At 61.2% G+C, this 27,440-nt stretch overlaps 1 protein-coding gene across 2 annotated transcripts in view; it reads left to right on the plus strand.

Annotated features, from left to right (window-relative positions):
- Window positions 1-27,440, plus strand: part of NOL4L (nucleolar protein 4 like) — a 127,253-nt gene that overhangs the window by 44,054 nt on the left and 55,759 nt on the right. For both annotated transcript variants that reach the window (XM_056121385.1, XM_056121386.1), the window contains exons 2-4: window positions 9,572-9,727; window positions 15,929-16,040; window positions 25,796-25,905. In XM_056121385.1, coding sequence (XP_055977360.1) covers window positions 9,572-9,727; window positions 15,929-16,040; window positions 25,796-25,905 — 378 coding nt within the window. The remainder of the gene's footprint in view (window positions 1-9,571; window positions 9,728-15,928; window positions 16,041-25,795; window positions 25,906-27,440) is intronic.

Genomic DNA, 27,440 nt, shown 5'->3' on the forward strand with positions numbered 1-27,440 from the left:
GGGCTCCTCAGCACTTCCTGACCCCACTGGGTCCCCTCCCCTGGCTGGGTCCTGAAGGTAGGAAGCTCAGGCGCCCTGGGGGGGGTGCAGCAGGGAGCACCTTGAGTTCCCCTCCCACCAAGGCTACCCCAGGCCATCTCTCCCTGGACTGGCCTCTGGCCTTGCTGGGCTTTTGGAACCCACCTGGGGAGCGAGCGGGGCTGCCCTAGAGTCCTTCCCAAGTGCTGGTGGATTCCTAGTGGGGGGGCAGGGGTCTGGCTAGCCTGTGGGATGTGCTAATGGTTCTAGGTTTCAGGCCTAGACACTTGTCTTCCCCCCCCCCCCGCCCCCCAATGCTGGAAAAGGACACGGGTGGTTAGAACAGTGACAAGGTCTGGGCGTCATTCCAGCTGCAGAACAGTGCGATGGTGGCCTTCAAAGTGTCCAGTGGCCGGCACATGGATCCTGGGGTGGGGGGTGGAGGATGGACAGCGCTGACTCGCTGGGCTCTACTGGTGCCTGTGGGCTAGTCCCGTCAGCTCTCAGCCCTCAGCACCTTCATCTGTGAAATGGGGTTAATCGGCCTCTCAGGAAAACCCAGGCAGTGACCGCTTGGCACGCAAGGAGTGCGCGGCGCTGCGGGCCACCCGTGCGATTGTTTTGCTTCCCTGAACGGGTGGGAGCGCCCCTCCCCGCCCGCCTCCCCCAGTGATAACGGATGCGGACGGGATGGGTCGCCGCTGTCGTCTGGTGGTTAAATGGGCCTCAGGACGGGGAGTTCAAGGGTGCCTGACCGTGCCCTGACCACACCCCACCGCGCCTGGGGCGGGGCGGGGGGGGCGACCGGCAGAGGCGCCTCCCGCCGAGGGTCTGCGAGGATTACACAGATCAGGCTTGGCACGGCGCCTGGCACCTAGCGGGTGCTCCCCAAAGGAGAGCCGGCCAGATCGAATGGTACCGCCCCGCACAAAGGACAGGTGGGCAGCGGCCCAGGAGGGGCGGGAGCGGGGCAGGTGCGCGGGGAGTGAGCGGGAGGGGCCGGGCCGGCGGGGGACGCGCGGGCGGGCGCGCGCGCAGCAGGTGCGTGCGGGTGGGCGGGGTCTCCAGGTGAGCGGGCGCGCGCCCGGCCCCGGCCCGCCGCGGGAAAGCGTCCCTGTGTCTTTAACGCCCTCCTCCCCGCGTCCCCCCCCCCCCGCCCCCTGTGTGCGCCCCCCCCACCCCCCACCCACCCAGCCGGGCTGCAGCCGCGGAGCCGTCCCCCCTGCACTGACAGCTGGTATCTAATTACTGTGTGAGAATGGAAAGTCAGGCTGTCCCAGCTCCGGGGAGAGGGGATTAACGTCTCCTGCAGAATACACTTCCTCTGGTGGGTTGCCATGGTTACTCTCATTACCTGCCTGCCCGCGAGGAGCCCGCGCGAGCCGCTCCGGCAGGCCCTCGGAACCCGGGCCCGGCGCGCGCGCGCCGCCCCGCGCCGCCGCCCCTCCCCGGCGGGGCGCACGCGCGTGCGCCGTGGGGGGACCGCGGGCCGCTGCGCCCCCGCGCCGGCCCCCGCCCGAGCAGCTGTCAGCGGCGCGCGCGGCCCGGCCGGCCCCGGAGCGCGCTGTCAACAGTCATTAGCGCGCCGGCCGCTCCCCTCCCCCGCCGGCCCGGGGTGGGGCCCGCACCTGGGGCCCCCGCTCGTTAGCGCGCCCGGAGGGACCGGCCCGCGGGGCCTGCCGGGCTCTGGGCCGCCCCCAGCCGCGCGGAACCCTCCCGCTCCCCCTCCACCCCACGACCCCGATCCCTGCCCTTGGCCGCCGCCGCGCCCAGGGACGCAGGGCGCCGGGAGCGCGCTCCTCTCCGGGGCGACGGCGGCCTTCTGGGTGGTTCCTCCCAGGAGGATGCTATTTATGCAGCCTTCGCGCGGGGAGAGCCATTGTGCCCGGCGTGCCCCCTCCGCACCGCTGGAAATTGAGGCCCAGGCCAACCAGGGCCGGGGCAGAACGGTCACCAGGCTTGTGACGTTACCCCTGGAGCTCCTGCACCCTCCCCGGACCTCCCGGACAGAATTCTGGAAGCTGGCCCCAAACCCGCGCACAATCCCAGGCTACTCCTTCCCCCAGCCCCAGATCTTGAGCCGGGGTATGGCCTCTCTCCTTCCAAGCGGAGCACCCCCTTTGTCTTTTCATCCTCCCCCCACCCCCACCCCCGTTTTCCAAGTACAGGCATTCCAGAGTTGACACCCCCTCCCCAAAGAAAAGAGCGGAGAGGGGGAAGAAATACTCAGTTTGAAGGCTATGGCACCCCTCAGTTGGGGCGCTGCCATGTGCGGGCTGCTCCCAGGCATCTTTCTGCGGGGCCGGGGGTGCATTTCCGTCCCGGCGTGATTTGAAAGAAGATGGAGACTCAGTGAAGCAGAAAGCAGGTTTTGGAATATGGCAGGGCCCGTCCAGATGGCAGGTGCGCGAGGTGGCGGCTCTGGGCTCGCAGTGGGAAGCTGTGTGCGGGGCGGGAAGGCAGGTGCCGTTTGCACCTTATTTGTGTGTTTACTCATCCACTAGCCCTGCATTGGGCCTGTCTCTCTCTGTCCCAGCTGGACCTAGGGAGCTTCATGCAACAATGGGTCCTAAAATTCTGGGGTGAAACTTTATAATGGAGGGGTTTCTGGTCCATAGGAGGTAGAATGTACCAGCGAGGGGAAAAATATGCAAATATTGGCTTTGTCCCACTCCAGCAATCACTTCCCCTCACCCATCTGATGGTCCTTTCCGTTTTTTTTTTTTTGGATGTGTGTGGGGGGGGGGGAGGGGAGGGGCACACCCAGCAATGCTCAGGGATTATTCCTGGCTCTGCACTCAGGAATTACTCCTGGTGGTACTTGGGGGCCGATATGGGAATGCCAGGAATCCAACTTGCGTCCGCGGCTTACAGAGCAAGCACCCTCCCCTCTCTACTGTCTCTCTGGCCTGGTCCTTTCCCATTTGTGATCGGCTACTCCTGGGGACACAGGAATCTCTGGATATGTAGGTGGCGGTCTTCCCTCTGGTTTGCTGTTCACTTTGTGCTCAGTTTAGTGGGGTTTTGAAAATGTCCTCTCTGCCTCTTTCCCTCAGAGGACCCCTTCCTCTCCCATCATATTTCAGCCTAGCCAGGAGTTGGAGTGGGACTTTGTAGGAAGCCCCCCCACCAAAAAAATGTGCCTCCCCCATTCAGAGCTCCAGTCTTGCCTGCCTGTGTGTGAGCGTTGGGAGCACAGGAACAGCTGCTGCTAATGGGCAGTAGCTTATAAATAACCTCAGCCACTTCTCTGGCTGGCCCAGATGCCATGGAGGGGCGGCCTCGCATTTGCCTGTGCAATCAACCCCCCGAAGTCCTGGGCTCCCACACAAGTGGGAACCAGAGGTGTGTTTCCTTAGGAGAGTGGGGGTGTGGGGGAGGCACGGGGCTCTGCCGAATGCCTGTCCGCTCTGCCCACCCGCTCCTTGTTTTTCTATCTTGTCAAGAGCCAGTGATGAGATGCTATCAGGGGGAACATCCCAAGGACTTCCTCTGGGGGTTTTCCCTCTGCTGTTGAGACCCCATTGGGAAATCCCATCCCCTCGTCTCTTTAGCGTCATCTTCTCCACTGTGACTTCTTTGTTGCTGGGAGGTACTGCACTGCTGAGATAGCCATGGGGTTGAGCTAAATGGCACTCCGGGGGCCCGGACTGGTGAGCCCACCCTGATCCATGCACCTTAGTCCCCGCAAGCGAGGAGACAGGCAAAATTCAGTGGGACTCGGGGGGCTGCCCTGAGGGATATCTCCTGACATCGGCTGGGGGAGGCCACCCCCTGGGCCTGCTTAATGGCCCTCATGGAGCGCACGCCCCCCGTGCTAAGCATTCAGAGTGTGGGAGGAGACAGAGAGGATCTGCCAAGGGGTGACCTGCTTATGCACAAATTCACCGTGCCCGGAAGGACTTCCAAGTCTGATCAGGATGTGGGGTGCGCCTGCCCTTCCCGTCACATAATCCCCAGTAAGTATCCGGGCAAGTGTGTTGAATTTGTACTAATGTTGCCCAATAGGATTCCTTTGTTCCCACCATTAGAAAAATTGGCCTTCATTGAAGAAGAAAATATTAATATATCAGGCCTAGGAGCACAGAGCATGTCTATATTTAATGAGCCAAAACCAGTTTCCCTACAAGTTACCTCCCTCTCTCTATCATGGAGATATTCTAATCAGGAGACCTGAAAATCTCCCATGCATCGCAGTCATCTGGGAGGGGGGACAGCTATTAAAACCCCAGCTGTGTCAGAATCGGTAGGCCCGGGTGGGGCCTGAGAACATGCATTTCAGGTTTCCCAGGCAATGCCCAGGTTGGTGGTCTAGGGACCACACGTTGCGGCTCTTGTAAATATTCTGAAACTGGCAGTGTTTTCCGTCGACGTGTGTGCCTTTCCTCCTGGCCCCCAGGCTTTCAAGCGAACTTGAAGGAAGGCAGTATCCCTTGGTGAGAATTAGCAGGTCCATGAATCTTTAAACGCTGCTGCCTGTCTAGTTTTGTTGGCCTGGGTTTGGCCGACTTTTGGAGTTGGCTGGTTCACAAGGATGGAGTATGTTGCCATGGCAATAGTCTTCCCCAGGCAGGAAGCCCCCCCCCCCCCCCCCCCCAGGTCAGTCGTGCACAGCTGACCACGTGTTTTCACTGCATTGCCTCTGGGGGGCGCTGCGGGGTTCCATTCCATCACTCTGGGCTGGCACCCCCCACCCCCATGCTGGGCACCTTCCGGAGGTGGACTCCAGGCCCTCTGGTCCTTTGTCAGTCCGGGGCCCAGCGTGCTTAGGGCAATGGAGCAGATCAAGCTCATTTGGATACCAAGCAGAAGCGGATGTTGGCAGGGACATCTCTAGGCTGGGGGACGGTGCTTTCCTCTGCTTTAGCGGCAGCTCCTGGCCACGCTGTGTCTGGCCAGCCTCTCCCCAGCAAGGAGCAGGAAGGCGCTTACCGGCACGGGTGCGGGGCCTGGCGGCGGGTTCTGGGCACGTGGCTGCTGTGGGAGCCCTTTGTTCTCTTCCTTGGGTTCTCCTTGAAGGCCGCACAGATACCCTGGCGTGTTTCCCTGAGGGTGCAGCACACAGAGTGTCCAGGTGCCACGGCTCACCGGAGGACAGTTCAAGGTGTGGCTCTGCAGACCAAGGGACGTACAGGACCCAGGCATCAGCATCAGGACTGGGGTGGATGTCTGTTCTGCAGAGGGAGCTGCAGAAAAGGCTCCCATGGGGAGTTTCTCTGGAATAGTTTGATGGTCGCTTTACTGGGGGTGGGGGTCCCGGTGGGGGTGCATGTCCGACTGTGCTCCAGGCTGACTCATGGCTCTGTGCTCAGGAATCACTCCTGGGAGTGCTCGGGGGACCATACAGGATGCTGGGGATTGAACCCGGGTCAGCCACGTGCAAAGCAAATGCCCTACCCACTGTACTGTCACTTGGGTCCCTGATGGTCGCTTTTGAAGTGCAAAGCTGTGAGGTGACCAGTGTCTGCTTGGGAGGCTGGACAGAGGCAGACAGTTTTGCTGTTTAACCAGGATGGTTAGCTAAAGAAAGTGCATTCCAAGGGCTTACGGGATCACAGGACACAAGACAATGGATGTCTTCTTCAGAGCGGGGGGGTGGGGGGGGGGCCGATACCAGCAAAAGGGTGGGTGCTATATGCTATATCCTCAGTGGATGAGAGGGACAGGCAAGGGACCTAGATTCCTAAGTGGAAAACGTCCAAATTCAGCAGATCTTTCCTTTTTTATTCTTTGGGCCATACCGTGTGGGTGCTGGAAAATACTCATGATTCAGTGCTCGAGGGCTGGTCCTCTGTGGTGAAAGCAGTACTGGGGATCGAACCGGGGGTTCCTGCAGGCAATGCCTGCTCTTATCCACTGAGCCCTCTGCCGGGCCGAAACTCAGTCTTACATGAAGGAAGAGCAGATTCTGATAAGCGTGTGTGCAGTGCCTGTCCAATTCCCTCTCTCCTGATCCTTGGACCCTCAACTCGTGCTTGTTAGGCACATTTTATAGGTGAGGAAATTGAGTTTTCAAAAGGTCAAGGGCTCCCCGAATTCCCTAAGGTTAGGGGGCACTTTCCTTCCCATCTGTCCAAAAACATTCTTTTCTCAGCAACTGATTTTTTTATTTTTATTTCTTCCCACCAAATGGTATCACCATTCCCAGAAATATCTGTATTGGGGACCACAGTGACAGTGCAGCAGGGAGGGCACTCGTGCCTTGCACGAGGCTGACCCTGGTTTGACAGTTCCTCTTTTGGCCTGAAACTTTATTTTGTTCGTTTGTTTGTTTCTGGGCCACACCCAGAGGTGCTTAGAGGCGACTCCTGACTCTGCTCAGGGAGCACTCCTGGCGGTGCTCAAGGGGACCGTTGTGGTGCTGGGGATTGAACCAGGTTGGTCACACGCAAGGCCAGCACCTTAACCCCTGTACTGCCTCTCCAGTCCTGAAATAATTGAGTAAAGAGGCTTATTCACTTTTAATCAGTTAAACCCATCATTATGCCACTGGTTTCAGATGACCAAGATGTGGAACTATCACTCCATCCTACTTGATCCAAATCTGTTCTTTTGTTTTTGTTTTGGGGCCACGCCAGCTGTGCCCAGGGTTTTCTTCCTACACTCCGTGCTTAGGGATCACTCCTCGTGGGGCTTAAAGGATCATTTGTGGTGGCAGGGATATAACCTGAATTGGCCACTTTGATGGCAAGCGCCTTAACCCCTGAATATCTTTCTGGCCCAAAGACTTAAAAAAGAAGAAGAAGAAGAAATAGGGACACACAGGAAAATACATAAATTCTAAGTCTTTGTATTGAGGACTTTATTTTTTTTCTTTCTGGGCTACACCTAGCGGTTCTCAGTCCTCAGGCCACACTCAGAGGTGTTTAGAACTGACTCCTGGCTCTGCACTCAAGCTATTACTCCCGGCGGTGCTCGGGGGATCATATGAGTTGCTGGGGATCGAACCTAGGTCAGCTGCGTGCAAAGCAAATGCCCTACCCGCTGTACTATCGCTCCGGCCCTGAGGACTTTTAAAATAAGCTCGATACAACTATTTGAACAAGAATTAGAAACCTGGTCGTACTTTCATTCTTAAGGGTTTATTTATGTTTTGATGTTTTCCCACATGAGCCTCCGGTTAGAAGTCTATTTTAACTGACCTGTCACAATATTTTTCCTATCTGATTCTATCATGGCAATATTTCAAGATCCCCCTAATGTGGGGTAATGTGAAGTAATGAATGAGCTAGTCATCAATGAGTCTTTCTGGGCACCCGGGGCTGGGGTGGGGACTTCAGAGCAACCCCAAGACCAGGTAGCAGACTCCTGGGTTTTCTTTTTGTTTTATTTTATTTTGGGTTTTTACCCCACCCACGCACCCACCCACCCGCCCCTGTGGTACTCCTATCTCTGTGCTTGGGGAATCCCTCCTGACAGGGCTGAGGGAACCATACAGGATGCTGGGGATGGAACTCAGGTTGGCCTTGTGCAAGGCAAACACCCTCCCCGCTGTACTGTCTGTCGCTCTGGCCCTGAGACGCCTGAGTTTAGAGACAAGAAGTCATTGAATTTGGGGGCTCCGCCCGAAAGTGAAGCTGGGCAGGCTGAAGGGCCCCCTGGTTCTGTGGGCGCACGCTATCTGGGGTGCCGTCACTGGAGTGGGTCCCGGCCAGGAAGGAAGCCGGTGGCCCTGAGAGAGAGGGGGCCAGGAGACCTCCCTGGAGGTCACACTTCCTGCCTGCTCTGGGGTCTCCTAGCCTCAGATGCCCAGCAGCCCTTCCTCTCCACTGTTTCTCTGTTACACCCGCCCCCCAATCCCAGCACACCAGGATGTAGCTGGTGAAAACAGATCCTGGTATATGGCCCTAATGCACCAAGCCTTAAGGCAGCACTGCCCTTCCCGCCCACCCAGCACAGGTGGGGGCCTGTCCCCCGATTCTTACCTCCACCCTGTGAGGGAGACGACCTCCGGGACAGCTCTTCTTCCTCAGGGGCCCCTGCTGCCCGGCTGCTGCCCCAAAGTCTGAGCCCAGATCAGGGCTGTGAGATCAAGGGAGCCCTTCAGCCTGGGGAGCTCTGCGTCTCCGGGCCCAGCCTGGCCCCCACAGTCCAGGCCACCAGCTCTCGGGGTGGGTCACCATTTCTGGCTGTGCTTGGCAGCCGGCCTGGCTCCAGGTTCTGGGGCCCAGCTGGGGTCAGACAGTTGGCGCCCCACCCCCCATCAGAAGGCTTGTGGTTCTCCAGTGGAGGCCTTTTGGGGCAGGGGAGTTCTCTTAGAGATTGGTCTTTGGGGAGAAAACCTGACTTCCTCCCAAATCAGCTCCCTATTCTCCCCAACACGCGTGCGCACACAGACACACACACACACACACACACACACACTTTGGTTTTATTTTGTTTATTTTGGGGCCACACTGGGCGATGCTCAGGGATTACTCCTGGCTCTGCACTCAGGAATCGCTCTCAGTGATGCTCAGGGGACCCTCGGGGATGCTGGATCAAACCTGGGTAGGTCGCTGCGTATAAGACAAGCTGCCCACCTGCGGTGCTGGTGCGGGCACGCTGCTCTCTGTCTCTGCGGTGGCTGCATCCTTGCAGGACGGCTGCTGTGTGCACCCCGCCTTGGGGGCTGGAGCCGCCACTCCGGGCTCCTGCCCCTCGGCAGCCTCCAGCTTGCTCGCTCGCTCCTGCTCCTGCACTCCCTCCCCCCTCCCCTGCCTGATGCCCCGCGGGGGCTGGCGCCGAGCTCTCTGCCACTGAAGAACCCACCTCCCTCCTGGCACCCCTCGTCCAGGCCAGCTGACAGCACTCATGCCCGCCTGAGAAGAGGCTGGGGGAGGAGGACCCTGGGCACCTCCACGTGTCCTCGTGTCTGTTATTCTCCACCATGGCAGCTCCACATACAAAGAGCTGGGGGAGCCCCGGGGCCTGGCCGGGGTGCTCGGTGGCTTCCTGGGGCGGAGAGGGCGGGCGGGAAAAGGCTCTTCTGAAAGGCCGGGCGGGCGAGGCAGCAGTCGCCCAGGTGATGGGAGCCGCTCTCTGGGGACCCCAGCCCGGACCACAGTGAAAGGTTAGAGCTAATTGGCGGCTCCTGATGGGCCGCATCTATTTAGCACCCCCCTCCCCGGGGACTCCGGGGATGGTCTTGGCACAGCGTGTGATTTGAGAGCTGCCGCCCGAGTCTGGCACAATCTGTCTGAAATTGTGAACATGGGGGCCCTTTGGTGGCGGGTTTTCTCTCTCTCTCTTTTTCTCTCATTTTTTTTTTTCACGTGTGTGTTTGTGGTGTCGTGCCCTGCCCCTTATGTCCGCCAAATTTTCCAGCAGTAACTGTCCGGCGTCGGGTGACCTCACCCCCCCACTTCCCCCCAGGTTCCTCTCTGCGGGGGGGGGGGGGCTCTCAGCCACCTACCCCAGCCCTTCCACCCTCCAGACCTCAGCCGGGGACAGGGGGCGGGGGATGGGGGGACGGGGGGTGGGGGGATACAGGAGGCCCTGGGGGAGGGGTCAGGGAGCAGCCCCTGCCTTGTCCCTGCCGCTAACGCGCCCCCGTCCACCCTGTCTGTCGCAGGGGGCAGATGGCCTGTCGGAGCCCGAGGGCGTCTCTCTGAAGCGGGTCGCTGTGGTGGAAGATTTCTTTGACATCATCTACTCGATGCATGTGGAGAGCTCAGCGGAGCCCGGCAAAGCCCCCAAGCACGCGGGGCAGAAGAAAACCTACCGAGCGGTGAGATTTCTGTCTCTGCCTCGCTGGCAGCCCCGGGCCTTGGCAGGAGGCCACGGGCTCCGCACATGTTGGGAGCAGAGGGCGGGGCAGGGAGCTGAGGCGTGATGAAACGGCCTGTGGGGACCCGGGGCGGGGGGGGGGGGTACGGTAGTGGGGGGCGCAGGGCAAGGGCACCGCAGCCAGCCGTGGCGGCTCCGGGGCAATGGGGCGGGCTCTGGGGTCCGAGCACAAAGGAGAAGCAGGTTGAGGGGAAGAGGACGGGGCTGGGGAGGGCAGGAGGAACTCGAACCCTCCCCGCCTTGGCCCCCCCGCCCTCCGACCCCTCCCCTGTGCCCTGGCAGCCTGCTCGGGCTCTGATTGGGAGTGGGGGGATGATGGATGATGGTGATAGTAGAACAGTCGCTGCCGTGGCATCTGCCCCGGGCCAGGCCTGCCCAGGATGCTTCGTCCCCGTGAGTGCACGCGGCTTCCTGCGTCCCCCGGGAGGTCTAGACCAGGCCTTCCCCAGGGGGGAGTCTGATGTGCCCCCCACCCCCGGCTCCTGAGCCTCACTCCCACCCACGCACAGGGAGAGGTGCCCAGGGAGGGGTCACTGGTCCATCAGGGCGGGGAGACCGAGAGCAGAACCAAGATGTGAGAAACAGGACCGTCCCCAAGACGAGCCTGGGTGCCCGGGCACCTAGCAGAGGCACCCCCAGACCCCCAGTCTCAGCCACCGCGCGGAGCGCCAGGGGGGCCATCACGGAGAAGGCGGCAGGAAGCTGGGTAGGCAGGAGGGAAGCAAATGATAGGCTCCTTGGGGCGGGAGAAGGCACCCACGCTGACGGAGGGGGTGTGGGGCAGAGCCCGGCGCCTGCTTTCTGGGTCCCACACCCCCCGGCCCCCCTGCAGCCTCCCCCACACACAGCTGGGAGCTGGTTACATACTGCACACCTGTCCAGGCAAGACTGACCCTCTCTAGCCCTGCCCCGCTGGACAGTCCTGTGACCCAGGCAGGGGTCCCCCGCACTCAGGCCGAGGGAGAGGGAGCCGGGCAACCTAGCTGGGGTCCCCTGAGCACCATCTGCGTGGGACTCATCTCGGTGTCCCTGTGAGGGCCTCCCGCCCTCCCCCGCCCCCACCCACGTTCTTGGTCTCAGCCGCCGCGCTGCAGTCGAGGTGGCCGCCAGATGCCTCTAATCTCCCCACATGGCCCTGGTCTGTGGCCTTGGAGGACGATGGCCTTTGCCCTGAACAAGCCTTCAGGATGTGCCAGTGGGGGGGTACGAGGGGGGGAGCAGGAGAGGGAGGGGAGGACAGTGCCATCTGCCCCTCCCCCTCGCTTGTCACTGGGCAGTGACCCTGGGAAAATGGCCCGTGGGAGGGGACTTCCGAGGTCACAGACAAAGGGAGAGACCCCCCCCAGCGGGGAGTCTGGCCCCCTTGGCACAGAGACCCCATGCATTTTCCCGGCCCTGAATGGACCTGTGCCAGGCTCTGGACTCAGCCCTGCGCCATTGTTGGCTTTCAAGAAGGTGGCATGGCTGCAGGCCGGGTGCCCATCTCACAGATGAGGAGACCGAGGCTCCGAGGGGCAGAAGCAGCAGTGCTCAGAGCCAGGCAGCCCACTGGGGGCCACCTTCTGCCTTTCGCCAGTCTCCCGTGGTCAGCACAGAGCCCAGGTGTGCCTCCCCTGGCCGGGCCTTCCCAGGGGCCGTCCTCGGGTGCTCCTGAAGACCAGGGCGCAGGGCGCTCTGCAGTGTCTGTGCCCAGGAGAGGGCAGGGAGGGCCGCTCCCACCTCGCCCGCTGCCGCCGACCCACCCGCCCGTCGCAGCTCTGGGCCAGGCGCGTTGCTCCGCACTTCCTGGCTGCCTGTCCATATGCCCGCCGCGTGCCCCACTTCCCGCGGCCCGGCCTGGAGCTGGCACATGAGTGGCAGCACGCCAGCTGGGCTGTGCACAGAGCTGGAATTTCAGCAGCAGGGCCAAGCCCGAGCGGAGCAGGCCAGGGCCCTCCTGCGGCGGGTGTGAGGCCAAGGGGGCTGCCACCCGCCCGCCTCCCCTCGCCTCCTCCCTTCCCTCCTCTTCCCATCTGCCACCCTTCCCCGTTCGTTCGTTCGGGAGGAGTAACGGGGTGGTGCCTGGATGCTTTTGTGCCCCTCTTCATCTGCTCCCATTTTCCTCCAGCCAGGCCTGGGCCCTGCTGCCTCTGTGGACAGAAGAACCCCCAAGGGCACCTGGCCTCCATGGCCACGGGTGGGGGCAGGGGGGCCAGCCTGGTGCCCCAGGGTTGCCACCTTTGGCTGAGGGACTCTTGTCCCCAGCTCTGTACTTCTCCAATACCCGGGCACTGCCAGCCCATTCCAGGCACCAGACACTTGGTGTTCTTACAGGCTTGTGAGGGTCCGATGGGAAATGGACGCACGGGGAGGAACGGGGGGACACCTAACCCCGTGGGACGAGGCTTTGTCTGGCCCCTCTGGCCACCCAGCACGTGGCGCAGGGCAGGGCGTGAGCTTTCTGAAATGGGGTCATGTTGACAGAGAGACTCGTCCCCGTGTCCCTCTGATGCTGGTGAGTCAGAGGCCCCGGGGTCCCCAGGGTGGTCCTGCTGGTATACAAAGCCCCCCTCCACACCTCTCCCCTAGGGGACCGGCCCTGGCTTTGGGGGCCCTGCGGGTGTCTCTTGGCACCCGCCTCTGAGGCTACCCCTCCCTGCCAGGGCCCTGGAGGGCGCGATGGGGTTCCGGAGTCCGGATCCAGCGGCCCAGACCACGGCATGCAGCGGTCTGGCCAGATGTGGTCAGCAGCTGCTCGGGGCCTCTGGGAGCTAATCCGCCCCCAGGGCAGAAGGGGGAGCTTGTAAAGTGGCCCAAATCCCCCCAATTGGCTTCATCTGTCTCTGTCGGGCCTCGAGCAAGCGCAGGAGCGAGAAGGGGCCTTGCAAGTCAGCGACTCTGCAAATAGCCTCTGCCCTGGCGGCCGGCGAAATGGCGCGGCTCTCCCACGGGGGCACCCCTCCCCGGCCGCGGACCAGGCAGCCCCTCCAACCCCCGCCTCAGCCCCCAGTGCCATCCTGACCGGGGTGTGTTCCCAGAACTGCACCGGAGGCTCTGAGACCCCCCCCCCCAACCTCTCCCAGCCCCCTGGCCCACAGCCTGGCCCAGCGTGTCCTGCACCGGCTCCTGCTTTTCCTGGGAGACCCGGAACTGCCTGCAGGAGGCTGCTGCCCAGGCCGGGCTGACCCTCTGCCATCCATGTGGGTCTGTGGGGCCGGACTGGCTCAGCGGGGAGCCTTAGCCAGACCACAAGCTGCTCCCCTTCCTGTGGGCTGCAGTGGCCCCTCATGTGGCCCAGCCTCTGCTTACCCCGGGCCCCTGCAAGGCCAGGACACTCCTGGCACCATCTGCCCTGCACCCTGCAGAGCAGCCAACCTGAGGCCCACCCCGGCCCCTCCAGCACAGCTCAGCTGGTGACCCAACACACCCCCGGGCCAGGAGACTGCTCCAGCTCCTGGGGGAATAAGGTGGCCGTGGCCCCTGCGGAGCCTAGGAGGCATCTATTGGCCTGGTCAGTCGGCCAGCTGCAGTCCGTGTGGGTGTCCTGGCCCCTTCACTCCTGTTGCCTCTAGTGCTCCCATCTCCCCGTTCTCCCACTGACCTTCCATCCCACCCACCCCGGCCTCTCCCATTCCCCATCCCCCTAACCCTCTCACCCCCCCAACCTTTCCCATCCCCCCAACTCCTCTCACCCCTTAGCCCCTCCCATCCCCCATCCCCTCCCATCCCCTAACCCCTCCCACCCCCAACCCTTCCCATCTCCCACCCCTCTCACCCCCCCAACCCCTCCCATTCCCCTAACCCCTCTCATCCCCCAACCCCTCTGACCCCCCATCTTCCTCAACCCCCAACCCCTCTCATCCCTCCAGCCCCTCCCATTCCCACACCTTCCACCCCCCACCCTTTTCATCACCCCTAACCCCTCCCATCCCCCACCCCTCTCATCCCCCTAGCCCCCTCAATCCCCCAACCCCTCTCATCCCCACCCCTCCCATCCCCACCCTTCTCATCCCCCCAACCCTTCCCTATCCCACCTCACCCATCCCCAGCTCATCATCCCCCTACCCGTCATCCCCCATCCTCCCATCCCAACCCCCCTTCCCCTAACCCATCCATCCCCCCTCCTATCCCCCTCCCTTCCCATCCCCCCTCCTACCCCCCACCCTTCCCAGCCCCTCTAACCCCTCCCACCTCCCATGCCTCTCATTTTCTCTAACCCTTCCCCTCCTCCAGCCCCTCCCAACCCCTAACCCCTCCCCCTCCCCACCCCTCCTCCAGCCCCTCCCATCCAAACCCCCCCATCCTCCCTCCCCGCTATCTTCCCATCTATCCCCACTCCTCCCACCTCCCACCCCTCCCATCTTCTCTAACCCCTCCCACCCCCTAACCCTAACCCTAACCCCTCCCACCCCCACTTTCTCCCCCTCGCCCATGCCTCCCATCCCCAAACCCCACCATCCCCCTTAACCCCTCCCACTCCCGACCCTTCCCCTCCCAGGACCCTCGAGACTGATGGGCAGCTGGGACTGGGATGAAGACGTCCCCGCCCCTTTTCTGGCAGGTCGCTCACCCCTTTCCCAGGTGAGGCCCAGGCTGGTTGGCCCCGGCTCCTCGGAGAACGGACCCTCGGATCCTCACGGCGCCCGGCTGACCTCTGCACGGGCGTCCGCCGGCCGCAGGGGCCCTGGACAGCCTCAGGCCTGGGGCAGGGAGCACAGCCCGGGTCCTCGCGCGCCCGCCCGCGCCCCCCTCCCGGCCAGTGCCGAGGGACCGGCCGGTCCCCGGACACAGCCCGCCGCCCCCTGTCGGTTGCCCGGCGCCCGCTGCCAACTTTCCCCGCGGGCTGCGAGCGGCGGGCGGAAGGCTGGGGTAATGCTGCCCCTTAGTGGACAGAAGCGGGAGGACTCCGAGCCGGGAAGGGAGGAAACTAGCCACTGGGCAGCCCCAGCCCAGGACACCCGGGCGAGGGCCCAGCCCCATCAGGGCGGTCCCCAAAGCCAGACGCCGGCCGGCAGGAGTGTCCCCACGCGGCCTCGGCCCTCTCCTTCAGCCTCCCTTTACCCCCTCCTCTCTCTGACCTTCCCTGCCAACGCCTTTCTCCTCCCCAGCTGTGGGGCCCTGCGGCCAGGCCAGGGGCTTTAGGGGGGCACTGCCACTGAAGAACTCACGACCCCAGGGGACCTCCCGTGGAGTATGAAGGTCCCCGGGAGCCTCTTTTCCCACCCCAATCCCCTCCCCCACCCAATCCCCGGGACCTCTGCCAGAGAGAAGCCCCCCCTGGAAATGGCCCGGGAGAACCCAGTGTTCTCTCCCAGACCCCTGCGCGTGCGATTTATCTGCAGGGTTTTGATTTATCCATCTCCAAGAGGGCACATGGTCGATCCTGTCCCAGAGCTGCCGAGGAACATATTTTTCAGGATTCAGGGCCATCTTGCTCTCAAACAGGTTAGAAACCAGAAGATGAAAAAGGTTTGACTCGCTCTGATTTTTTTTTCTCTCTCTCTTTTTGGGTCACACCCGGCGATGGTCAGGGGTTTCTCCTGGCTCATGCACTCAGGAATTACTCCTGGAGGTGCTCGGTGGACCCTCTGGGATGCTGGGAATTGAACCCGGGTCAGGCACGTGCAAGGCAAACGCCCTCCCTGCTGTGCTATCCTCTGTCTTTTTTTTTTTTTTTAATTGCCCTTGCATGTGGGCTGGAGTGATAGCACAGTGGGGAGGGTGTTTGCCTTGCATGCAGCCAACATGGCCAACCTGAGTTCGATTCTTCCGCCCCTCTCGGAGAGCCCGGCAAGCTACCGAGAGTATCTCGCCCGCACGGCAGAGCCTGGCAAGCTACCCGTGGCGTATTCGATATGCCCAAAACAGTAACAATTGTCACAATGGAGACATTACTGGGCCTGCTCGAGCAAATCGATGAACAGCGGGAGGACAGTGACAGTGACAGTGCCCTTGCATGCAAAACTCTGGAAGCTGGTGCTTTCCCACCTCAAGAACAGAGCTGACTGGTTTCCGAGGCTGGACCCCCACTCCTGGCTCCTGGGCCCCCCCCCCACCACCACCATCCTTCCCGCTATGACGGGTCACTCCTCCGTTCTGCCCTTGGTGTCCGGGTGGCCTCCTGGCAGAGCGACGTGACGAGCGTCCCTCCTCCCGCCCGCAGATCGCAGAGACCTATGCCTTCCTCCCGCGAGAGGCCGTGACCCGGTTCCTGATGAGCTGCACGGAGTGTCAGAAGAGGATGCACTTTAACTCCAATGGCCTGGAGCCCAAAGGTAGGGGCTGTGCGGGAGAGGGCCGCCCCCTCGACAGACAGTCTCCCCCTTGCCCCCCACCCCTGGGTGGCTCAGAGTCTCTCCTGGGCGGTGGGAGTGGTGTGCTAGAGGGGTTGTGTTTTGAAGCTCTTGCTCAGAAACCAGCGCTGCCTGCCCAGTGCCCGCTTGCATGTAGGAGCCTGGGGTTAGGGCCCTAGCCCTGTGCACTGAGTTGGAAGTAGCCTGTGAGCACTGCAGCGTGTGACTTAAAAAAAAAAAAGACTAAAACTGACTGACTATTCCCTCCACCTGGGACCGAAGGGATAGAACAGCGGACAGGGTGCTTGCCCCAGGACCAGCCTCTGGGCCCCTGGTCCCAGGGAAGAAGGATCCCCGATGAGGCCAGAGCGACAGTACAGGGGGCAGGGTGCTTGCCTTGCCCATGGCCAACCTGGGATTGATCCCTGGTACCCCGTAGTGTCCCCTGAGCCCACCAGGAGTGACCTCTGAGCTCAGAACCAGAAGGAAGCCCTGAGTGTCGCCGGGTGCAGCACTAAAATAAAACAAACAGAAAAGGCTGATCCCTGAGCACAGTGCCAGGAGTTGCCCCAAACTGTCCCAAACAAATGAAAGACATTACCCAGCCCTTCAGAGTCAGGCTGGCCCTCTCCCCCACCCCACCCCCAGCTTCCGCGAGGGAATGACCCCAGGCCCATCCTTTGGCTCTTGCCTGCTTCCCACTCTGGTCTCTGACCCCTCAGGAGCACCCCTTATCGGGCTGGAGCGATAGCACAGCAGGTAGGGCGTTTGCCTAGCACATGGTCGACCTGGATTTGATTCCCAGCATCCCATATGGTCCCCCCGAGCACCGCCAGGAGTAGTTCCTGAATGCAAAGCCAGGAGTGACCCCTATGCATCGCCGGGAGTGACCCAAAAAGCAAAAAAAAAGGAGCACCCCTTGTCCTCTGAGTCCTCCCTCTTGTGACCCCCCTAGGTCCCCCCCTACGTATCATTTATCCCCTATAGATCTACCCAGCAGATCTAAAGGAATTGCTTGGAATTTAAAATCCTGGAGCAGGGCCAGGGCTGGAGGGCTCCCTGAATGGTCTGAGCTCTTTCTTTCTTGGGGAACGGGGGCTGGGTTCCATCCCTGGCTCTGTGTGTTCCCCTAGCACCGCCCAGTATAGCCGCAAGCCCCCCCAAGACAGATGAGTAAAAATAAAACACCTAGAGCACTTGTGACAAACCCAGGCTGACCTCCCGGCCTCGGTCCACACTGTCCAGCTCTGCCGCAGTGGGGGGAAGCCATCCCACCCCCACCCCCCCCAGCCTGCATCTCCCCAGAGGTCTCTGTTGGCAGGAGGCTCTGACACAGGGCCACTAGGTTCGCTGGTAGGGTGACCACAGTGCCCTGGGAAATGGTGCCTACATGGCCAGTTGGCCAGGTGGGCTTGCTTCGAGGCTTCCCCTGGGCCCGCCCATCCTGCAAAGGTGGAGTCTAGGTTTTCCTCAACTCCCTGCTCTGTGCCAGCTTCTCTCTCGCTCTCTCTCTCTCTCGCTCTCTTGCTCTCTCTTTCCCCCTGCCCTTTTTGTTTTTGGCAATGCTCAGGGGTTATTTCTGGCGGTGCTCGGGGGCCCGTGTGGGATGCCTGGGATTGAACCCGCGTCAGCTGCATCCAAGGCAAGCGCCCTCCCCGCTGTGCTATGGCTCCGGCCTCTGTACCTGGCCTGTTGGGCGGTGCCAGAATCACCCCCACCAGAGGGAGGGAGGGAAGAGCAGCCAGGAAGCCCAAGCAGGTGGTCCCCAAGGAGTCAGCACCGCAGCCCCCAGCCCGCCTCCTCTCAGCCCCCTGGGTGAGTGGGCACCCGCCGACCTGCTGAATCCAGAGGCTGGGCTGCTTCTTGGGAGAACCTCAGCTAGATTCTATTTATTTATTTATTTTGCTTTTTGGATCACACCTGGCAATGCACAGGGGTTCCTCCTGGCTCGGCACTCAGGAATTACTCCTGACGGTGCTCAGGGGACCATATGGGATGCTGGGAATCAAACCCAGGTCCGTCGCGTGCAAGGCAAACGCCCTACCCGCTGTGCTATCGCTCCAGCCCCACCTCGGCTAGATTCTAAAGCCGCCCCTGGGACAAGAAAGAACCCAGCTGCCCCCTCTTGGGCACTTGGTTCAGAGCTGGGATCCCCGCGCTGGCCCATGCCCAGGCCAAGGCTGAGTCCCTGCCCTGCTCACACCCTCCACCCCGTGCCCTGCCCCCGGCTGCCCCAGTGGGTCCCCTGCTTGCACCCCCCCTGCCCTGGCCCCAGCTGAGTCATCTCCACCCCACCCCCCTGTCATCAGGTTTGGGATGACAGAGGGGCCAGGGCAGCTCTGGGTCCCAGAGGCACATGTCCCAGTGGCCGTGCCTGGTCCCTTCCCCACCCATCAGCCGGTCCCCTCCTGTTCTGTCTTCCTTGTTTCCATAGCAACGGGGGTGGGGGGAGTCAGCTTCAGAGTCGCCTGCCTGCCTGGAGGAACGGAGGCAAGGCCAAGAGGGGCCAGGGTGGTGGGCTTCTCCAGGGTGTCTGCCTGCTATTCTGCTGCCTTGCTCGCCCTCCACCCCCCACCCCTGCTGGCATGAAGGACGGTTCTCACCTCCCCCTCCTGGCCCGGAGGCGCCCAGGTCTCCCCCTCCTCCTCCCCCTCAGCCCTGGTGGGCGGGTGCCAGGCAGGGCAGTGGCCCATTTCTTCTGTGTCCTGCCCCCACTGTGCCCCCACCCTCCCCAGGAAGGGGCGGGAAGAGGAGCAGGGGAGGGAGGCGGAGGCAGGGAGAGAGCACAGCGGGAGCTGCCTGGAATATAAACCAGCTCCGCGGTTAGGCTAGGCGTTGGTAGGAACCTCTGGGGGCAGCTCCAAGCCGGCCCAGGCCAGGGGGGTGGAGGCTCCCTGGACTGGAAGAGGCAGGAGACCTGGGGGTGCCACCCTGCTCCCTGCGGGGTGCCCCGGCAAGCTGGGGGGGGGGGCTGCAGCAGGCTCGCTGAGCACCCCCTGCTCCAAGGCAGCTCCCCCAAACCTAAATGCCACTTGCTTTACAGCTGAGGGGTGACTGGTTCATTGGCTTGGTCAGGACCCCCCAGAGGTGAGGCCATTGTCTCCTAGGCACCATGGGAGCCCCCGGGAACTGCAGGGAGGGGGGCTCATATGGTTGCCCCAGAGGCAAGAGCACGGCTGTCTGTTATGTCTCCCACATACCTCTGGGCCAGTACCCCAGGGCCACACCTGTCAAGAGCAAAGGAAGTATGGCTGGAGGGGTCGCAGGCTCTCCACCCAGGCTTGGTCCCCGGCACCCCTTATGAAAGGTCCCTGAGTCCACCGGGAGAGATTCCTGAGCACCACCAGGTGTAACCCAGAAACGAACTAACAAAATGTAAAGGGAAGTCAGAGGAAGGGGTCTGGGCCGAGGGGGAGTGCAGGGGTTAAGGCACTGGCCTTGCACAACACTGACCGGATTTCCACCATCACCCCCCCCTACCCCATGCATGGTCCCCGAGCCCTGCCGGAAGTGAGCACAGAGCTAGGAGTAAACCCCCGTGCACAACTGGCCCCCAAACCAATTTTTTTTTTGCCTTTTGGGTCACACCCGGCGATGCACAGGGGTTACTCCTGGCTCTGCACTCAGGAATTACTCCTGGCAGTGCTCAGGGGACCATATGGGATGCTGGGAATCGAACCTGGGTCAGCCACGTGCAATGCAAATGCCTTACCTGCTGTGCTATTGCTCCAGGCCCCCCAATTTTTTTTTAAAGATAGAAAAATGAAAGGGAAGGAAAGGTTTAGTTTTGGGAGAGGCCCTGCGCCTCCTGGCCAGCTGCAGGGTGAGATGCTATCACAGGGCCACGCTCAGCTGCACACTGCCTGCGGCCCCTCCCTCCCGCAGCCTGCCCAGAGGGGGGCGGGTGGGCCGGGCACTGGGCTCAGGGCAGAAACTTCTGAGGTGCCATGGGGAAAAAGAAGGGTCCACTCCCTGGCCTCATGCTAGGCAGAAAGGGCAAAGGCAGAGCTATCTGCCGGCCCCCAAGGTCTGTCCCCTGCAGCCCCGTGGGCCCTCCCGTGTCCTCCCCCTGAACCAGGAGTACAAACAAAGGAGCCCCCGAAGTTGGGGAATGGGGCCTCGGTGGTGGTGGTGGGGGGGGGGTTGTTTTCTCCATGCAGCTGTTCAACGAGGAGTTAGGGGGTGGCTTGGTCACCTTCCCAAGAGTCCCCTCGGCAGTGACAGACACTGCTCAGGATGACAGCTGTGACCCCTCTGCTGGTACCCATTCCCCACCTCTCCCCCATGTGGCCCCTCCCCCAGGCCCCGTCCCCGCTGGGGGGGCTGCAGACAGTCCTGTTGCCTCCTCTGTGAAGTGGGGGTGGGACACTGGGGAAGGGGGGTACTGGGGGGCTTGTTCTCGGCGCTCTCCCGGACTGGCTCCTAGTGCTGATTTCCAGGACCCACACCCCTGGACTGGGCAGCTCTCCCCCCCTGCATCCCCCCCGCACACATGTCTGTGTTCCCAAAGTCTCCCCAGATTCACCTCCCCGGGGAAGGAGCTTCCCCATCGCCCCAGGCCTGGGATCTGCTTCCAAAGCTGGACCCCTTGACGGGACGGCTGGACTCCCCCGACCCAGGGCCCCCTCCTACAGGTGGCCTTCCGCTCTGACCTTGCCTACAGACCCCCCCAAAGCATCCCTGAACCCAAGAATCGTTCCACTGTCATCTACTCTGTCTACATAAGCACCCGAGAATGGCCACCTCCAGGGTCTCACCCCCGGCCGGCCCCGGAGTCAGACCTGGGCTGAGGTTTGTACTATGGGCCTGCCACCTCACCTGGCTGCCACCTCACCACCTCGCCCCGGGCGCAACTCGGCTTTGGGCAGAGCCTTCTGCTGCGCCAATGCTTCCCCAACCTCCCTCTCTGACTCCTGGAGCTCCGGCTGGTTTCAGTTTTCCTTGGCAAAGAAGGGTCAAGGGCCGAAGAAGTGACTCACTGGGCTGAGCATACGGTTTACATGTAGGAGGCTCAGGTCCCATCCCTGGCACCACATGGTCTCCGGGCACCCACAGGGAGCTGAGCACAGCAAAAAAAAATTTTTTTTTTTTGCCGGGGGCGGGGGTGGGGTGGGGAGGAGGTTCACACCCAGCGATCCCAGCGATTGCAGAGTTTACTCCTGGCTCTGCACTCAGGAATTACTCCTGGCGGTACTCAAGGGACCCTATGGGATGCTGAGAATCGAACCCGGGGTTGGCCCCGTTCAAGGCAGATGCCTTCCCCGCTGTGCTGTTGCTCCAGCCCCAGTGTTGAATGGTTTGGGGGAGGCTTTCTGTTCAGACCACTCCCCCTACTGGGTTACTTGGTCGCTCTGAACTCACTGATGGCAACAGGTCATTAGTGGCCAGAGTGTGGCCACTCTGTGCTGACCCCTATCATGCCGAGCCCACCTCCCCAGGGCCCAGGAGAGCACGTCTTCCCGGTCCCTGTGTCCACCCCTCCCCGGTGCCCACTAGCCCCTGCTCCTTCCCTCCTTCCTGCTGTGCCACTTTGTCATCTCCAGATCTGGGGGGGGAGCTCCCTAGGATGACACCCCCCACCCCCACCTGTCTCCTTGCTGAGGGCCGTGCCTGGGCCCCCCCCACCCCTACACGAACACACTCCCCCCCTTCCCAGCTCATTCCTTCGCATCCAGGTCCCCGCCCCACCAAGGACAGAGCTCAGTTCCAGAACTGCTGAATCCAGCGTTGCAGGGCACACTGACCTCTAATGCATGTGTGGCTGCACCACGCCGGTGTCCACTTGTGTGTGCGGGCACTCAGGATGCCCCGCTGCGCCCAGAGGAGTGCGCTCTGCCCCCTCCGAGCTGTCTGGGCTCACCCTGGACAGAAAGCTGCAGTGGCTTAGAATCTGTGGCAATGCTAGGGGCCCCTCTTGTGGGCCCGTTCCCAGCCACAATTATTTTCTTCTCTTTTTTTTTTTTTTGAGGGGGTGGCGGGGAATGGTTAGGCTATACCCAGAGCTGCTCAGGGCTCACTCTGGGCTTTTGTGCTCAGGAACCACTCCTGGTGCGGCTCAGGGAACTGTATGAAGTGTTGGGGATGAAACCCAGGTCAGCCTCATGCCAACACCTCACCTGTGGTCCCGGCCTCTGCTCCCCTTCCTTGTTTGAGTCCCAGCAGGGACAGGTGGTCTGGAGCAGATCTTCTCAGCAGCCCTGTCCCCTGAGGTCCCCCAGGCAGAGCCACCGCCACGCCCAGGAAGTCCCCTGCACCGTGTGTGGGGGCCTCTGTGGGTAGGGGAAGTCCCTCTCCTGCGCCAGCTTTGCGCCAGACAACCCCAGAGTTTGAGGAAACGAAACAGCCAAGGCTGAGCTTGGTCTGGACTCATAGTCTGAACACAGGACTGTGGCTCTCTTTTTGCTTGGGGTTTTTATTTGTTTGTTTGTTTGTTTCTTTGTTTCGGGGCCACATCCAGTGGTGCTCAGGGCTTCCTCCTGGCTCTGCACTCAGGAATGACTCCTGGTGGGACCCAGAGGACCTTATGGGGCGTGAGGGACGGAACTCTGGTCACCCACGTGCAAGGCAAGCGCCCTCCCTCCCCGCTGTACTATGGCTCCGACTCAACCGGGGCTCTTCTGAGAGACCCTCTCAGCCAGTCCCATAGATTTAGGGCGAGTCAGGCCCCCCACATATCCCAGGGCTTAGGAGGGGTTTCTGAGAGAAGGGCACAGGCAGGCGAACAGTGTATTTTAGCTTTCCCACCTGCAACCTTAGCACCAGGGCAAAAGGGGCTGGTGCATATTGGTGTCAGGGAGCCCCTTTCCCTCTGCAAATGAGGAAAGACTTCTCTAAAGACAGACCGAGGGGCTGGAGCAATAGCACAGCGGGTAGGGCATTTGCCTTGCATGCGGCCAACCCGGGTTCAATCTCCGGCGTCCCATATGGTCCCCCCAAGCACTGCCAGGAGTAATTCCTGAGTGCAGAGCCAAGAGTGACCCCTGAGCATTCCTGAGTGTGACCCCAAAAAGTCCCCCCAAAACCTGAATTAATTAATTAAAACCTAGGGAATGGGGGGAGGCTCATGCATGCATCTGACCCCAGTTCTGTGGCATCACATAACATCACCCCAAGAAACTTTCATTTTAATGAATTGGGGGAGGGGGAATCCCAGAATCCTACACAGAACCTCATACATACAAGGGCTACCTCCTGGCTTGGCACTCAGGAATCACGCCTGGTGGGACTCGGGAGACCATATGAGATTCCGGGGATGGAACCCTGGTCGGCCATGTGCAAGGCACACAGGTGTGAGCCCCACCATCGGGGAGGGAGGCTCGGCCACACCAGCAGTGCGTAGGGGTCATCCTCAGCAGTGACTGGGGATCAAACCAGGGTCAGCCACGAGCAAGGCCAGTGCCTTCACCCCACCCTTGTCTGTCTTGTCTGAGCCCGCCCCATTTTAATAATCGAGAGATCAGTTCAGCGGCACGAATGCCATTCATGCCGATCAACTGTCACCGCTGTTGCGCCCCAGACAGATTTATATGCCCCAGGACGCAGCAGATTCCTAGGGCTGCCCCAACCCCAGGAACCTCTGTTCCGCTTTCTGGCTGCAGGTACCTGCCTCCTCTAGCTGGGCCGTCTCCCTGGAGTCATCCCCTCTTTGTCCCTTGGCGTCTGCCTTCCTACAACCTGCGTCATGCTTTCCCAAACTCCGTAGCCTCTCCAACCCGAGCTGCAGGTTCCGCCTCCATCCTCTTCCTCCGGTCCCTTCCCCCCTCAGTCCTGGGCACTGTGAGAGTGGGCAGACATCTGCTGGTCGGGGAGTGGCTCCCTCTTCTGCGCCCGCTACTCAGATCCAGCCTGTGAATGGGAGAAATCAGGGGGCATCTCTCCCCGCCGCAGCTGCCTCTGCAGAACGCCATTGGTTAGAGATTCGGGGAGTTACTAAACATTCCCACCCTTTAACCCATGAGATCCATTTCTTGGAATCTGTTGGCGGTAACGGAAAGGATCAGAAACCTGGATGGGTACCCATGGACCAAGATGTTCCCTGCAGCGTTGTTTATAACATCCCCCCCAGTCAGAAGCCACCTTGATAGCCAATAAGGAAATGATTTAAGTAAACGATGGTAAAATAGCACCTGGTTATGAACACCCGATTGGCAGGGCAAAGCAGGGTTTAAATTAAGGTGCCGTGTTGGGGTTGTGCAGGGGCACACCAGCTGTTTTCTGGGGCTCTTCCATGCGGGGAATCACACCAGGCCCTCGCAGACAGGGCATATGCTCTACCCCTTGAGCCACGTCTCCAGACCCCCAAACAAGATTGTTTTTGACGGTACCTCTTGTACAATGTTGCAGGGGGGAATCGCAGATTCTAGTTCTTTGTATGCATTATGATAGCCAGCATGTGAAGAGAAATCACAGGGAAAAATAAACAAAAGCATATGCCAAGCTGCATGGTGCAATTATCCTTTTTTTTTTTTACATCTTTCTACATTGCAAATATGCTACAAAAAGAACATGAGTTACTTTGATCTTCAGGACAACAAAGCAATAAATGGGAGGAACAATGCACCTCTCAGGATGACTAAGGAGGAGCCGGAGCTGGGGGGGGGGGGACAACTGGAGGCTTCCCCCAAACCCCGGAGCCATGTGGCACCCGAGGGTGCTGGGCAGGTTGGCTTGGCAGGGGTGCCCTCCTGGGAGGGGGCTGCCTCCTTCCAGGATGGGAACCTGGACATAACCCCAGCTAAAGGGGAGCACGGCAGGAAGTGGGGAGGATCACAGCAGAGAGAGGCTGAGGAAGGAGACTCCTATAAGACAAGACATCCCCGAGACCCAAATACAGACCTCAAACACAGACCCCAGACCCCAGATACAGACCACAGACCCCAGACCCAGACCCAGACCTCAGACATAGACTACAGACACAGACCCCAGACCCCAGACACAGACCTCAGACACAGAACCCAGACACGGACCCCAGACCCAGATCTCAGACCCCAAACCCAAGGCCCCAGACACAGACCCCAGACCCCAGACACAGACCCCAGACCCTCAGATCTTCAGATCCACCCCCAAACTTTTGTCAATTTTTTGGGGTCACAGCGGATGGTGCTCAGGGCTTACTCCTAACTCTGTCTGTGCCCAGGGATCACTCCCGGAAGTACTGGGGGACCCTCTGGGGTGCCAGGGATCGAACCTGGGAGGCTCTGGCAAGGCAAGCACCTTCACCCCTGTACCATTATTCCAGGATCCTCTTTCTCCTCCCCCCCTAAAGAAGCCCCAATTTCCTGAGTTTTAAAATGGAAAAAAAAATCTTAGAACGCTGGCACTGGCTGGGGGGGCTGGCTGGGCGGTCTGAGCGGGAGCCCGGGGTTTCACCTCTAACCCCGTGTGTCCCCGACCGTGAGCACCAAGGAGGGGGGTCTTCCTCCCCAGCTCTGTGCTAGGCACTACAGGTGTGGCCCCTGAGCCAGAAACTCGCCACTGTTCCCTCACTGAGAACTCTGAGGAGAGGGGACTCACCCAGGCCAGATAAGGTTCTGGGGCCCCTGGCTCTCTCCTCCACCTCATTCCCCCCCCCCCACCCGGCAGAGATGGGACTCTCCGTCCCCTGGGGTATGGCCTCCTGGCCAGGCTGCCCGAGGCGAGGCCAGCTGAGTCCTGCCTGTGGATCCTTCTGGGTGTAGGGATGGGGGAATCCCCACAGCACCCCACTGAAGCAGACATCCTTTTGCTCTCTCTGCCAGAAAACGAGCCTGCCTCGCCTCTGGTCTCGGGGATCATCGACTACAACATGCCCCTGACCTCCACCTACCTGAAGCAGATGAAACTGCGTGTGATGAACTCCCAGGAGCAGGTAAGGGGCCCCCAGCCCAGACCCCTCGCCCTGCCTGGAGGCGCTGCTGCAGCCTGGACTTGCCTGGATATAACTGATGATCTATTCCAAGCCTGCCCCCCCCCCTAAACACCCTGGAAATCAAAGAGGCCCTTATCTGGCTCGCTGGGCAGCAGGCGGGAAGGAATGTGTCCTGGTGGAGGGTCTGCGGGGTGCAGGCGGCAGAGGGACCGTGCAGCGACCCCCCCTTTGCCCTTTGTCACTCGCTTCCTTCTCCCCTCACCCCCCCAGGTGAGAGAGAGAGTGGGCCAGGACCCCAGCTTGTGGCCTCTGTGTGGCTCCTGGGGCCTCTGAGGGTTGCCCAGGCGAGATAAGGCTCTGGGCCCCCTGGCTAACCAAGAGCCCCAGCTGGGGGTTGCCAAGGGCCTGCAGGAGCCATGGAAACAGGCTTTGAAAAGAAACCCCAGCTCTTCCTGCTTCCCCCACTGCCCTCTGTCCAGCCCTTTGCAGAGCTGAGGTCCCCGCCCTTCCCAGGGGGCTCCGAGGGGGAGCTGAGCCGAGCTGGCTAGCCTCCCCTGCCCTCCAGGTCCATGTGGTCGCTTCGGTCACCCCATCTCAACACGCGCCCCCCCCCCCCCAAAGTCCTTGCAGGATCTTTGTCTTATTTATTTATTTATTTATTTATTTATTTTTGGCCTGTTGCTCGGGGTTCCTCCTGGCTCTGCACTCAGGAATTACTCCTGGCAGGGTTTAGGGGGACCATATGGGATGCCGGGGATCGAACCTGGGTCGGTTGCATGCAGATGCCCTCCCCACTGGACTATGGCTCCAGCCCTCCTTGGGGAACCTGTGTATGTGGAAGTGGGTCTCTCTCTCCCCGGCTTGCACGTGGTCTTCCAGGCCAGCGCCCCTTCCGCTTTCTGTGTTCATCGTTTCTTTCTGCCCAAGCGAGGCAGTGGCATGGGTGGGCCCTGCTGGAAGGTGAATGTGCCTCAGACGTGCCCGGGTGATTCCGCTTTCGCTAGGAAACCTTTCACTGTTGCCAGAGTTTTGCCGACACCCCCCCCCCCCCGTGTTGGGTGAGGCGGGTCTCGGGTGCCCTCTTAAGATGCCAGGTGGTGCTCACTGTCCCCTGGCCACCCATGTCCTGCCCTGAGCAAGCGTGTCGGGGACCTCCGCTCCAGGAGAGGTCATCGCAGGTGTGATGGGAGCGTCTGGAGCCACGTTTGAGGAGCTGAGCTGGGCGGCGTGGACAGACCCGCACCGCCCTGGGGTGGACGGAGAGATGGGGCTCTCCAGCTCCGGCTTTGCTGTAGCGATGGGGTGGGGGTCTCCCGGCCCTGTGTCTGTTCCTGAGGAACTTCATCCCTCACCTCAGAAACCTCGGCCAGGAGGGCGGGAACGTCAGTAGGGGTGTGACTTTTGTTTGTCATTGTCACCATCAAGCTGAAGCATTGCCCTCCCCACAGACCCCAGCACTCTTTGCACATTTGGTGGCTCAGTGTGAAGACTCCTCGGACCCCCACAGAAGGGGATCAGAGGCCTGGCTGTTCCTC

The sequence above is a fragment of the Sorex fumeus genome, unplaced genomic scaffold (genome assembly GCF_029834395.1).
Source record: "Sorex fumeus unplaced genomic scaffold, SorFum_2.1 ptg000044l, whole genome shotgun sequence".
Lineage (NCBI taxonomy): Eukaryota > Metazoa > Chordata > Mammalia > Eulipotyphla > Soricidae > Sorex > Sorex fumeus.